The following is an 11,877-nucleotide window of genomic DNA, read 5'->3' as shown; positions in this document are numbered from 1 at the left end:
CTGGAAACACTTGATTTTAAATGATATTAATAATTCGAAGCCAGGCCGGGCCCTATTTTGTAACTGAAAACTATAAGAGGCGGTCGATCGAAACTAATAGGGGGCATAACCAACTCAACCTTGAACCGCCATCACGGAACGATTCTGATTCTGTCTGAATGAGGCGAGTGTATATGAATGCGTGGGTAGGCGCAGTCACGCCCTTGGCGTGACTGGGCTCCATATTAATGAATAATATTAATGAGATCTAAACATTATTATATGAAATGTAATAAAGTTATTGAAAATGATTATTTAACAAAACGCCATTCGTGTTTGTAATTCTACTTTTATTAAAAAATATCCATCTTAAAGGTAAATCCGACAGCATTTTACATTTGGAAATCGTCCCGCATATCGTTATAGCGCAGCACGTGCTCTTTGATCTTGGATCCGTCCACCCATGTAACAAAATCTTCCAGGTTTCTGGAGACAAGGAAGGCTGGATCCTTGACCATTTCTGGGCCCACACGAACATGGCCGTGCTCGATGAGGTCTGTGGCGTTTTTTAGGTTTTCCGACATTCGCACTGCAAGCTCACCAAATGTTTATTGAAGAAAATAAATGGATGTTTAAGGGAAAGCACTTACGTTTTACCATGATTACGGGCAGGCGTCGTCGGCAAAAGTGACTGGCCGATGTCTTGGCCGCCGTCTCCAGAGTTAACTGATCGTTGGATACGCCCATGGCATGCAACTTGTTCAACAGCATCGTGGTTGACTCGATCTTGAAAGGATGGGCGGCATCTAGCTTCGCTATTTGCTCGGCCAGTTCGCGAATTTCCCTGGATAGTTTATTGTACCTGCAAATGCCCATACAATTAACCAAGTGTCCAAGCTGATGCAGTCTTGCTGGGGGAACTCACTTTGTATAGTCCTCACGCTTTTGTATGTGATAGCGTCTCAAGATCTTGTTCTCCTTGCCGCTATTATCCACCTTCCATGTAATAAAGTCCACCTTTTTGAGCAGTTTTTGCTCGTGGAATTTGAGTTTACGCACCATTTCGTTTCTATTTATTTAATTTTCTATTTATTCAAAAGTCGCACATGTGCCATGGGATAGTGTTGGAAAACGCGTGTGCACGACGTTGTTTGCCACAGCTGATTTGCGTCGAAGAGTAGTGCTGTAAGTGGGTGTTGACAAACTGAAAATCAAAACAAACTAAAGTAAATAGGAATAAAATACGGACTTAAAAATAGCTGCGCTAATCATGACATCCTCAATGGATGAGGACATACCGATCAATCCACCCCCAACCAGCGAAGAGGATCCGCTGGCCGAGGAGCGACTTGGACTTGTGCGCGAGGTTGGCGCCCAAGCTGTATGGAGCCTCTCTTCCTGTAAGCCCGGTAAGAGCTTCCCCGTTCAGTCATGTATGTTGCATTCCATTAAAATACCTGATATTTAGGATTCGGGGTGGAGCGGCTGCGGGACAACATCATGGACACCTACTGGCAGTCAGACGGACAATTGCCGCACCTGGTCAACATTCAATTCCACAAGCGGACAAACATCAGCCAGATCTACATCTACACTGACTACAAGCTGGACGAGAGCTACACACCATCGCGCATCTCCATACGATCGGGCACTAATTTCAACGATCTTCAGGAGTTGCAAGTACTTGATCTAACAGAGCCCACCGGCTGGGTGCAAGTGCCCATCAAGGACGGTAATGTGAAGTCCATACGCACATTCATGCTGCAAATCGCAGTCATTTCGAATCATCAAAACGGCCGGGACACCCACATGCGCCAGATACGCATACATGCCCCCGTCGAGGGAAAACTCTATGCCCTGGAGCCGTTCGGCAAGTTCGGAACCGTGGATTTCCAGAAGTTTGCCACCATTCGTTGAGGACCAAAAACAATACAGTCGTGATGAGGTAGAGGTTTTAAAATTATGTATTTTTGTGTATTTAACGCCTAAAATGCAACTTTTAAAAGGTTACTTTAGTAATTTGTATGAATATTTTTGGTGTTTCTAATTAAATGCCCATCACTGTATATATAAATCAATTTCAATTTAAATATACCATCGTTTAAGCTTAAGTACAGATTAACCACTACTATTGCTGTGTTAAAGTATTATTGTTACGGTTTCTGTTGATGCGCTACATGGAAATGCCAACAAAAGATGTGCGAGGCAATTGCATTGTCTTCGGGTTCCTGTCTTTCCCCGCGGATTGTCGTTAATGATTAGGTGTTCGATTTCTTTGTAGATTTCAGCGTTTTGTAATGATCCTTCTCCTCGGCATTGTCCGGCGGCTCGCATTCGTAGGAGGCCTTCATTAGTAGATTCTCCAACAGGGCTTCCGCCTTCTGCAAATAGGCCACCACGTTTGCCACCTGCTCGTAGGGACAGTCCAGCCGTTGCCACTTGAAAAAGTTGCTCAATTGGGTGCCAAAGAGTCGACACTTCTCAAAGTTAATGGTTCCGTCGGCCAATCTGTATTAATAGTATGTGTAATAATATGTGTTAATTCTCTACAATTCAGTGGTCAAGAGCAAGGATTACTCACTTTGTTTCGTGGCTTTCGTTTATGGCATGGAGGTCCTTGAGGAACAGCGAGAAGAACGGTATGATGGCACGCTCGATTTTGTTGGCCATCTCCCGCTCCGAGCGCCAGACGGCTGCCTTCATGGTCGACCGATAGTTGAGGAAGTTCGAGCTGGGATCCATTTGATGTTCCAAGCCCTCGAATTTAGTCGTCTGCACTTTTGCCCACTAAAAGTGATGAGTTTTATATTATTATTTGTTTGCCAGAGTCCTGGAGTTAAAGGAACCTACAGTTTTCTTGAGACGAGCTATGGCAGTCAAGTTAAGGGCCGTCAGAATGGCCATCAGGCTGTTGAAGTTGCCCGTGTTGAAGCACTCCAGAGCGGTCTCAACCCAGAAGTCAATCATTTGGGCACGATGGGACTTCTTGCCAAGCTGTTGGATATAAAAATAAGTGTAATTGGTGTACAGTCGATAATATGATGTCACCTTTACGCTCACCTTTATTATTTCCGTGGCAGTCAGATAGCTCAACTGATTAAACCACTGCACATAGCTGCCGATGGTTACGTGGCTGATGCAATTGGAGCCCAAGGTGCCTGCCTTGGTCTGCGACATGCACGTTTTCATTTCGCCCTTGGCAAGCATTTCCACAAATTCTTCTAGACGTATTTGCGATAAATAGGCATACTCGATGGCATACAATTGGTGGGCTAATTCGAAGGGGTTGCTGCAATTGTTGAGCACATTGTCCAGCTTGTAGACGTTGGCGGCGAATCGTTTCAATGACTTAATACTGCTTTGTCGTCCCAGAGAGCTGCCCGACGATTGCTTGGCCAGCAGATACTGCAGTTGTGTGCGTCCCCTTGCATCCCGCTGGTCCTGAGACTGAGAAATATCGTCTAGAAAGGCTGCCAATGCCACGTCTTTTTCCTGCTTGTCCAACTCCTGGAGCAGTGCCTCGTTGCGAAAGTCGTTGGGGCAAATTTTTAGCCATTGCTTGAGCAGCCGGAGCAGCGTATCCTGTCTGGATTGGCACTTGTCTACGATACGCAAAAGCAGCTCTTGCGGCTGCAGGAACAGACGGCCACAAACCAGAAATGTGAACTCAAATTCTTTGTTCTGGCTGTTGGTCAGGAGGCTGACCAGCGAGTCCAGGTTGCCGGTCTTGGGCATGTCTTTGGCGTAAGCTGGCGGTGTTTGGCAATCAACGGCAACTATGTCGCATGGCTCTGTGATTTGCAGATGGGTGTTCTGCAAGGAAACGGATTAGAAAAGCAATCACGGATATGACGTCGGGTCTAATCTTACGAGTATAGAGACTGCATCTGCCTCATCTGCAGAGCTGGGAATGTCACAGTACATGGAGTCTGTCAGAGTGTCGCGGGGATGCGACCAGGGCGCACTCATGGAGACGCTGTGGAAGAGACCGTCATGGCCGGAGTCGCAGCTGCTTATATTTGAGCTCTTGTCGCCAACTGTGGTGGATGAAACGGAGCCAATCACCTGATCTGACCCGGTTATGGCCGAGCTGGAGGACATCAGCGAAGCATTCGAGAAGGTTTCATTCAGCTGACGACCCAGAGGATTCGCCGGACGGTCGTCAGAGTCGGTGGCCTGTGAGGCCAGCGTGGAATTCGAATTCATTCCATATTTGAGTGCGTTTTCGGGAGTGGCACGAGCCAGAGCCGAGTGCTGTTTGATGGGATGCCAGATTTCCTTTTGATGCGACTGATGATTGAAGTGCTCCTTGGTCTCCACGGTGCGTTCATCCAGGATCTGTCCATTGCGAGACACCAGCACCTCCTCGGTGGTCGTTAGGGAAGACTTGACTGTCAGCGACGTTTCCACTTCGATGGGCTGCTGAGCCAGGCCGGCGCGAAACAACAGTTGGTTCAGATGCTCCACCGACGGCATCTGGCCATCGAGAAGCGCTGCCTTGATGGCCCTCGCATCGTCCGCCGGGATGCCATCCAACTTAACAGGCACGCCGTTGATCAGCAGCACCTCCTCCTGCTGCACGGAGGACGAGGTCTCGCAGTCCACAATCTTCACGTCCTTACCGAAAAGAGATTCTACAGCATTCATAATGTCTTCGTCCATGGTGGTTAGTCGTTAGTCGGGTAGGGTATAAACGATTAGGAGGATGGCTTTGGCTGTGCGCGTGTGGTGGTTGGTTGGTTGGTAAAATGCGAAATGACCCTGCGGGGGGCTCTTTGGATTAAACTCTACGCACATGCACTATCGAGTACATTTCTGGAAGAAGGAAGCCCGAGATTAGGATACACATTGGGATAAAAATGAACAAAACAAATGAGACACTGGACGGATTTGCAAAAGCGTGACAACGCCCACTTTCTCAAAAGTGGGCTGGCGCTGGTTCCGCTGTCCAAAATACAGAATTCTGCTTTAAAAACACACACACCTGCAGGAAAAATGCTGCTCGTTGGCCTTCCATATGACGCACAGTCGCCATTTCTCATGGCAGTACCCTTGATTTGCACATGAACTCTCCCCTGTCACTCCTAATATCGTTTAATTTTTGCCCAATTTATTGAATTTGTAATTTTTTATTATTGTTGTCAATCTAGGGATGGTAAACAGTCCGACCATCAGAAATATACCGCCTCTAATTTAAAAAATATACCGTAAATATACTGATGAATTCAAGTTCTATTTGACATATTCCTCGTTTTTGATATTCCGTGCAATATAACTAGCTAAATAGAACGTTCATCCCTGTCCACATAATTTTATCCGATTAACGAATCAATTTTGGCTTTGACTGGCCTATTCTAAATACTTGCTTTTATTGGATTTCTATATACCGTTGAAAATGAAATTTAATAGCTTGATGAAATTTACAAAATATACCATTATATACCGATATACCGTAAATATACCGTCTCATTTTAAAATTATACCGTTAATACACTGAAGAATTCAATTTATATAATATATATAACTCACTTTTGATATTCCGTCGAATATTACTAGCTAGATAGAATTCTCAGCCCCGCCGACATAATTTTATCCGATTAATGAATAACATGATGCTACAGAAACATGTTATGCAATGCAAAATCTCGTCGTTCCGTTTTAAAACCGTTTCAGTTACAAAAACCGGTTCCTTTAATGTGCGATATATTTAAACCTGTGCACAGAAAGCCTAGATCAGCCCACTAATTGCCGAAAAAACTAGATATGTATGGCTGGGGTTGTTGGAATCGTTTGCGAAGGATCAAGAAGTTTTTTCTGATCACGGGAAGCCGTCGCATGTCGCGATCGGGCCATGAATAAGGGAGAAAACAGTCTATATGTTATATGTCTGGGGAAAATATCCTTAATCCTTGGTTCTTGATAAGGACTCCATCAAATCAAGGATGTTATTCCGAACACAGGAAGCCGTCGCACGACTAGAACGGGCTTCAAGTAACGGAGAAAACAACAACTCTTAACTTGCGACCGCTCAAATTATCAAAATAATAATAATACAATAAAAATCAAAAAAATAATTATTACACAATAAAATCAAAAACAATAATTATAAAATATTTTTGATTTTTATTGTATAATAATTATTTTTGATTTTTATTGTATTATTATCATGCCATAGCCCGCCCTGACTAGAAATCTGTCCTTGATGCTTTGGTATTTCTTTGCTTTCTTTTCTTATTTGCTTTGAATATTTGCAACGGCTTCCTGTGGTCGAAAAAATGTCCCTAATTTAATGAAGTCTTTATCAAGGATTAAGGGCATTTTCCCCAATCAAAAAAATTTGGTGTTCTCCGCTATTTGTGATCCTATATCGGCGTGCCACGCCTTTTTGTAGTCGGGATAGCTTTCCCGATAAAGAATAAAGCAAGGATGATTTTGAACAAGTGGAAAAGATCGGATACGACTCGGTTTGTGACGAAGCGTAGGGTACATTAGGGTACGTTAGTCGCGATCTTAGTCGCGTTAGTCTGGGATCTCATCTATGAGATCACATCTATGTACTGTATGGATAGTCGTCCTGCTTAGTTTCATGGAATATCCTACTTTTTCTAAAAACCCACTCAATATCAACAGCTGCCAGCACAAGAGATCTGCGGCTTACACAAGAATCTATAAAAAAGTAAGCCTCAGTCCAAAACTTAGCGGTGCGGCTCATGTTTTCTCATTTTATTAAATTAATATCGCTATATATTCGTTAAATTTCTGAAATTGTTTCAACTTTAAGGTATATCCTGTCATTGGGCATGCAAGTCTAGGATCCAGGAGATCTGATTTCACCAAGCAAACAGATAGCTCTAGATAAAATATAGAGTTATAGCGAGGGAAGTTCGTAATCGTACATATGTATGTACATTTTTGTTATTGACTCGTTTAGTTACAAGCTGGCACTAATTTTAGTAGAACTAAACTATGGGGTAGGTGCACTCGAGGGCAATGCCGCAGAAGTTATTGCCGCGTGGCAAGCGGAAGTAGCCTTCCTCGCCCCAAACCTTGTCCCACGAGTTCTTGACAATCCAGTAATCCTGACCCTTTTCCGAGCCATAGCCCACGACCAGAACAGAGTGGTTCGGCTCGCCCTCATTGCACTTCTCGTCGGAGTAGATTCCACTCTTGTACTGCAGCAGAGTCTCCAGGCCGTTCAGGGAGCAGGCCAGGGGACCCAGAGTGGCAATCACCTTCTTCATGAGAGTCTCGTCCTTTGGCGGAATGGTGGCGAAGCCGGTGATCTGCGCACCCGACAGATTTTTGCTGTACTTGCACGTATCCTTGTTGTCTATGTACGGATAACCATCGGCCTTGGACACGCCCTTCTGCTCCTCATTGATGAATGCCATGGCGTACTCCTGGAAACCGCCATCGCACCCGCTCAGACCAAACTCCAGGGTACCGCAGTCGACCAGATTCTGCTCGGACAGATTCGGCAGGGTGCCGGTCTTTCGGAAGATATGGCCCTCAATGGCTCCGGTGGTGGCAAAGGCCCAACACGATCCGCAAGTTCCCTGGAACTTCACCGAAGTAACGCCTCCCTTCTGGCGCCAGTCGAAGGATTCGGGAATGCTGGCTCCTGCAGGCACACTAGCCAGCTTTCGATTGGCTGTGGCTTTCGATCTGGGTACGGATTATGATATTAATTTTGGAATGGCAGATTCTAGTTTCTGATAAACTTACGCTCCCTGCGACGATTTCCGGAGGCCAGTCAGCTGCGAGAGGAACTCTGATTTTGTCAGATCCGAAAAGGCATTCACTGCCAGCTGGTAGCTGGAGGCGCCCTTGGCAAAGGCATCGTTGCCGGCATCCACCAAATTCTTGCGTGCAGCGAAGACGCCCTCGTGCAGGGCCTTGTCTGCAGCGGACAGATAATTCTTTCCAGATTGCGCCTGAGAAAGAAAGTAATCACAATAAAGATCCTCTCTCTGGTGATGACAGATGGAGAAAGACTTACCAAGAAATCGCCAAAGTTCTGCACATTCGTGATCTTTGGCGGGGAAGGCAGTTGTCTGGCAATGTTGGCGATTCCCTGCTGGACCCTGTTGGCCGCATTCGAGAGCGCTCCACCCAGGCGGTTGCCACCCAGGCCACCTCCAAATCCACCAAACTGGGCCGAAGCCAAGGCAACAAACAGGGGAAGCACCAACAGAAACTTCATTGTGATCTGGGAAGAAGATTTTCTATATATAATAGTCGTATAGTATTCCATCTGACTGGGGAAAATACAGAAGACCTCTGCGTTGTCGGTTGTCAATTAAGTTCGATTACATCTGTAGTAACACTTATTAACAGATTGAGTTGAATATATGTATGTGCAATTATATTTTCAAATCTGAAATCATCAGTGTGTTATGTCACTGTCTCTATCGGACCCAACCTTACCCGTTCACTCAATCTGTACAAATGTTTGGGCTCTATCGCTAGTCAGCGTTTATATAGCTATCATCACAAATCGATTAGACAGACATGTAAAATAGATTCGAAGCCTAATAAACTTGTCTACCTTGCTACCCCCTCAAACCTCAAACAATACGAGTACGAGTTTATCCCAAGTCCAGTAATTCATGATTATACAGAATCCGAAAAGCTCTGATCACACCATGTAGCAGTAGCTATAATTGTAACCATGTGAACTGTGTTAGCTGTGGAGTGGCATAAACACTCGAACAAAAAAACATAAGAAAAATTGAGCTCAAACTTGTTTACTGTCAATAAATGATCTTTGCTATGCCGATTTATGGCCTACATGTCACTTTTATGGGTCTTATGGTACCGGTAAAACAGCATACAACAACCATAATGAATTTCGACTTGAATGCGGCTTCCAAAACGTAATCATGATTTTAATTAACACACTTAATCGCTGAGATGAGGCTGATTTTAAACGATGTTTATACACGTCTCATAGGGGGCAAGGTAAGGCAAGGTAAGGCATCACTTTGGCGGCACAGGAAAAACCGGAAGATCTCGAAAACGCGTTGTCAAGTTCAAGGCAATTAAATATTACTGCACACAAGATAATCCGATCTGGACAGATCTGGACAACGAAAATGCACTTGCAGCAGAGACAGAGGACAAGACAGAAATAAACTTTACAATCGAAACAAGTTTTATGTTCACTTTATGGATCCCAGGAAGAATTTAACCAGCGACTAACCTTTCTCGAGCGATCGCCCAACACTAATGGTATGGCCGGGGACCCAATACTGGGGCTTTTATAGCCACCGATCTGATATGGCGCTATCATGCAAATTTAATTAGATGAGCTACTACTTAAAGACAAAACTTGTATCGCTGCGTATACGTAATACGTATGTATATATTAAAAAATATGCAAAAATAAATCTAATACTCTGTCATTAACATTTATTATTACTCCCGTTAAGGGGCTGGTGGGGACTGACTGCTCAAGTGTTAATTAAAGCCGTACATACACATGCATATGTAAAAACGAGTCGATATTAAATAATAATAACAGTAGCCGGCACGGGAAGCTCGAGCTGGTTCTAACCTGATGCCGAACAGCGCTTCCAAGAAGACACCCAACATTAATTTGGTTTTATTTGAGGGAACTCCCCTAAGGAAACTCGTTTTCTCCTTCGACACCTAGATCTGCGTTAATTATGTCAAAAGAACTGTCCATTCCATGAATATCCATGTGGGCTATGCTCTGTCGTGGATCGGTTTCGGCTTTGGCATGCGATCAGGCGTGAGGTTTGGATACAATTTAATATTAATCAATTTATTGGCACGTAACTATTAATTCTAGTAACACATTCTATCGGAGAGAGCTCAGGCAATCTGGCGTCGTCGTGTCTGCACGGAGCGGGACTCCTGGGGCTCTTCGTGGATGGGCGTGGCCTCGCGCAGAAAGACGATGGGCTTCTGAAGGTCCACTGGCGGCAAAGCCCAGTCCCGGGTCATGGCAAAGCGCTGAACGCCACGAATCATTCGAAAGATTAGCCAAGATATCCCATGTTTCGGGTCAGAGTTTATACTTACGCCGCTGGGTCCATTGATGGATCCATGTCCCACCTGGGGCAGGGCCAGCGAGAGGGCCAGGGAGGCCAGGAATGTGAGGATCAGAGTCACTTTCATTTTGTTGCGGGATGGAAGTAGTCCTTTCAAGCGAATTGTTTGGCTTGCAATGATACTGGAAGCCTGAACGATTCCTTTATATAATTCGGCAAAGTCGGTACTTTCTCTCTGTTTTGGGCAATTCCTCCGTACACTTCCGTATGTAAAGCAACTGAATCATCTTTCCTGAGATCAGGTGCACTTTGTGCGGCTTTATAAATAACACCAATATCGGGCGGGCGCGTGAGCGTACTTTTCCTTTCGTTCCTTATCACGGATGCAGACTGCCACGCCGCCGATTCTCCAGAGATTTGAAATTCATCTTCCAGTTAGCAGTTACTTACCGTTCTTACCCAAGGAATGCTCCTCAAGCTCCTCTGAGGTGCTCGCACAAAGAGGAGAACAGAACCATTTTTTTTATATATTCGTTCGTTGGACTCTGCTATACATTTCAAGGTTGTCTTCACATCTGCCTGCTCCGACTGCCATATACCTTATACGAGAATGCATGTATGTATGCGCGAGTATCTGTGTGTGCTTCTTTCATTAACCACTTTCAGCAGCAACAGCAAGAAGAACAACAACATCAGTCAACAATACAGAACTTCAAACGAAGTCACTCTCGTCTGCGTCAGGGCGAAGGTGGAGCTGAAGATGGAGACGACGATGGAGCACCAGCAGGTGGGCATGGGGCAGGGGCGGGTACCTTTGGGTCTGCAAGCCAGCTCGGGGATCTTCTGGTTAATGCGTTGTGTCCACAGCCGCTGCTGGCTGGCCCGCCGCAGCTCCATCTTCATCTTCATCCAATTGTTGAGCGACACCGACACACATAAAACTTGATGTGATGCGTCTTCGTCTGCGTCTCGAAATCCTCTTTAAATTAAGAAAGATGATTTGCAGATTTGAATGCAGACACCGAAGACACCGAAGACTGGACAGACGGAGGGACCAGAACACGACTAAGACCACGACCAAGACCAAGACCCAACCAAGTGATGTAAGCCTGCCAACGAATTTATTTGTTCTTTCGGGCTCGCTTCGGCCGGGGACCGCCTCTGGGGCTGCTGCAATAAAAGAAATCCCAAACATACTTCAGTTTTTAGAGCCCGAGCAGCTAATTTACGATTATTGGCTTTCATCTTCTTTTCGACTAAGCCAAATAAATCCCCTCCCCAGGCCCCTGGGCCACTTTATGATTTGTTCATGGCCAAGTCAAGTCCCCAGAGCCGTTATAGAATACGAGCATGTCTGCGGATCTGTCCAGAGACGGAATATGAATGGATCCAACGATGTTCTATGATGACGGAGTGAACGAGATTAGCATCATCTTCTAAGAGGTTTACTGACACTCGTAACAGGTTTATTGGAGTGGTTTGATGGTCTTTATCGATTAAATCATTTCACAGTTACTTTAAGACCCCTTCACGTGAGAGATTGAATCGTTTGGGTAGAGCATAATCCACTTCACTCAAAAGTTCCAATCATGTAACACAGAATCTATGCAGTGAATTCTTCCACATAATATATGTTGATTGTTAATTTTACTCAGTAGTTTTTATTAAATCAAGAGTTTCCTTTTTTTGTGGTGGTTGTCATACAATTAAAGCATACAATATATCGTATTTATATATAGAATAGTGTCTTGGCTCCTTTAATCTCTCGTTGCCCGATATGCTAGTGGAATGATCAGTGTGGATCGGAAATTTCTACAGGGGCCCTCGGACCGCCCAGGCTGCGCATTGGGTCCGCAGAGAGAAGCGACATTTTCGGACGTTA

The 11,877-nt window shown here is 45.0% G+C and overlaps 5 protein-coding genes across 10 annotated transcripts; 1 reads left to right on the top strand and 4 right to left on the bottom strand.

Annotated features, from left to right (window-relative positions):
- Positions 1-308: 308 nt before the first annotated feature.
- On the bottom strand, positions 309-1,056 carry LOC6590636 (U3 small nucleolar ribonucleoprotein protein IMP3). The gene is made up of 3 exons (XM_002016103.2): positions 905-1,056; positions 630-841; positions 309-568 (listed from the first exon to the last, which is right to left on the bottom strand). Exons 1-3 carry the CDS (start codon positions 1,039-1,041, stop codon positions 372-374), a joined length of 546 nt encoding a protein of 181 aa, XP_002016139.1. The 5' UTR covers positions 1,042-1,056; the 3' UTR covers positions 309-371.
- A 149-nt stretch (positions 1,057-1,205) lies between these two features.
- LOC6590635 (anaphase-promoting complex subunit 10) lies at positions 1,206-2,090 on the top strand. Its single transcript, XM_002016102.2, has 2 exons — positions 1,206-1,388; positions 1,448-2,090. The coding sequence occupies exons 1-2, from the start codon at positions 1,250-1,252 to the stop codon at positions 1,894-1,896; spliced, it is 588 nt and encodes a 195-aa protein (XP_002016138.1). The 5' UTR covers positions 1,206-1,249; the 3' UTR covers positions 1,897-2,090.
- A 64-nt stretch (positions 2,091-2,154) lies between these two features.
- On the bottom strand, positions 2,155-5,088 carry LOC6591314 (ras-GEF domain-containing family member 1B-B). Its single transcript, XM_002016101.2, has 6 exons — positions 4,964-5,088; positions 3,850-4,794; positions 3,040-3,792; positions 2,830-2,973; positions 2,561-2,766; positions 2,155-2,487 (listed from the first exon to the last, which is right to left on the bottom strand). Exons 2-6 carry the CDS (start codon positions 4,639-4,641, stop codon positions 2,238-2,240), a joined length of 2,145 nt encoding a protein of 714 aa, XP_002016137.1. The 5' UTR covers positions 4,642-4,794; positions 4,964-5,088; the 3' UTR covers positions 2,155-2,237.
- A 1,599-nt stretch (positions 5,089-6,687) lies between these two features.
- On the bottom strand, positions 6,688-9,189 carry LOC6591313 (cathepsin L1). Of its 6 annotated transcripts, none has more exons than XM_002016100.2 (4): positions 9,182-9,189; positions 7,979-8,188; positions 7,705-7,913; positions 6,688-7,644 (listed from the first exon to the last, which is right to left on the bottom strand). In XM_002016100.2, exons 2-4 carry the CDS (start codon positions 8,180-8,182, stop codon positions 6,939-6,941), a joined length of 1,119 nt encoding a protein of 372 aa, XP_002016136.1. In that variant the 5' UTR covers positions 8,183-8,188; positions 9,182-9,189; the 3' UTR covers positions 6,688-6,938. The 6 variants fall into 6 exon arrangements, with proteins under 6 accessions (XP_002016136.1, XP_026842193.1, XP_026842191.1 ...); XM_026986392.1 differs by lacking the exon at positions 9,182-9,189 and adding an exon at positions 8,881-8,893; XM_026986390.1 differs by lacking the exon at positions 9,182-9,189 and adding an exon at positions 8,820-8,845.
- A 627-nt stretch (positions 9,190-9,816) lies between these two features.
- On the bottom strand, positions 9,817-10,122 carry LOC6591312. Its single transcript, XM_002016099.1, has 2 exons — positions 10,027-10,122; positions 9,817-9,957 (listed from the first exon to the last, which is right to left on the bottom strand). The coding sequence occupies exons 1-2, from the start codon at positions 10,120-10,122 to the stop codon at positions 9,817-9,819; spliced, it is 237 nt and encodes a 78-aa protein (XP_002016135.1).
- Between the last annotated feature and the right edge of the window lie 1,755 nt (positions 10,123-11,877).

The sequence above is a fragment of the Drosophila persimilis genome, unplaced genomic scaffold (genome assembly GCF_003286085.1).
Source record: "Drosophila persimilis strain 14011-0111.01,24,50 unplaced genomic scaffold, DperRS2 tig00000002-arrow-pilon, whole genome shotgun sequence".
In the NCBI taxonomy this organism is placed as follows: domain Eukaryota; kingdom Metazoa; phylum Arthropoda; class Insecta; order Diptera; family Drosophilidae; genus Drosophila; species Drosophila persimilis.
This window is presented reverse-complemented; position numbering and strand designations above follow the sequence as displayed.

Coding starts and splice junctions, on each gene's coding strand:
- LOC6590636 (XM_002016103.2), bottom strand. CDS start 1,041: ATGGTGCGTAAACTCAAATTCCACGAGCAAAAACTGCTCAAAAAGGTG. Junction 842..904: donor AAGCGTGAGGACTATACAAA/GTGAGTTCCCCC, acceptor GGGCATTTGCAG/GTACAATAAACTATCCAGGG. Junction 569..629: donor GCCCGTAATCATGGTAAAAC/GTAAGTGCTTTC, acceptor GTGAGCTTGCAG/TGCGAATGTCGGAAAACCTA.
- LOC6590635 (XM_002016102.2), top strand. CDS start 1,250: ATGACATCCTCAATGGATGAGGACATACCGATCAATCCACCCCCAACC. Junction 1,389..1,447: donor CCTCTCTTCCTGTAAGCCCG/GTAAGAGCTTCC, acceptor CCTGATATTTAG/GATTCGGGGTGGAGCGGCTG.
- LOC6591314 (XM_002016101.2), bottom strand. CDS start 4,641: ATGGACGAAGACATTATGAATGCTGTAGAATCTCTTTTCGGTAAGGAC. Junction 2,767..2,829: donor TAGCTCGTCTCAAGAAAACT/GTAGGTTCCTTT, acceptor CATCACTTTTAG/TGGGCAAAAGTGCAGACGAC. Junction 2,488..2,560: donor AACGAAAGCCACGAAACAAA/GTGAGTAATCCT, acceptor CTATTAATACAG/ATTGGCCGACGGAACCATTA.
- LOC6591313 (XM_026986390.1), bottom strand. Junction 7,914..7,978: donor AGAACTTTGGCGATTTCTTG/GTAAGTCTTTCT, acceptor TTTCTTTCTCAG/GCGCAATCTGGAAAGAATTA. Junction 7,645..7,704: donor CGGAAATCGTCGCAGGGAGC/GTAAGTTTATCA, acceptor ATCCGTACCCAG/ATCGAAAGCCACAGCCAATC.
- LOC6591312 (XM_002016099.1), bottom strand. CDS start 10,122: ATGAAAGTGACTCTGATCCTCACATTCCTGGCCTCCCTGGCCCTCTCG. Junction 9,958..10,026: donor CCATCAATGGACCCAGCGGC/GTAAGTATAAAC, acceptor CGTGGCGTTCAG/CGCTTTGCCATGACCCGGGA.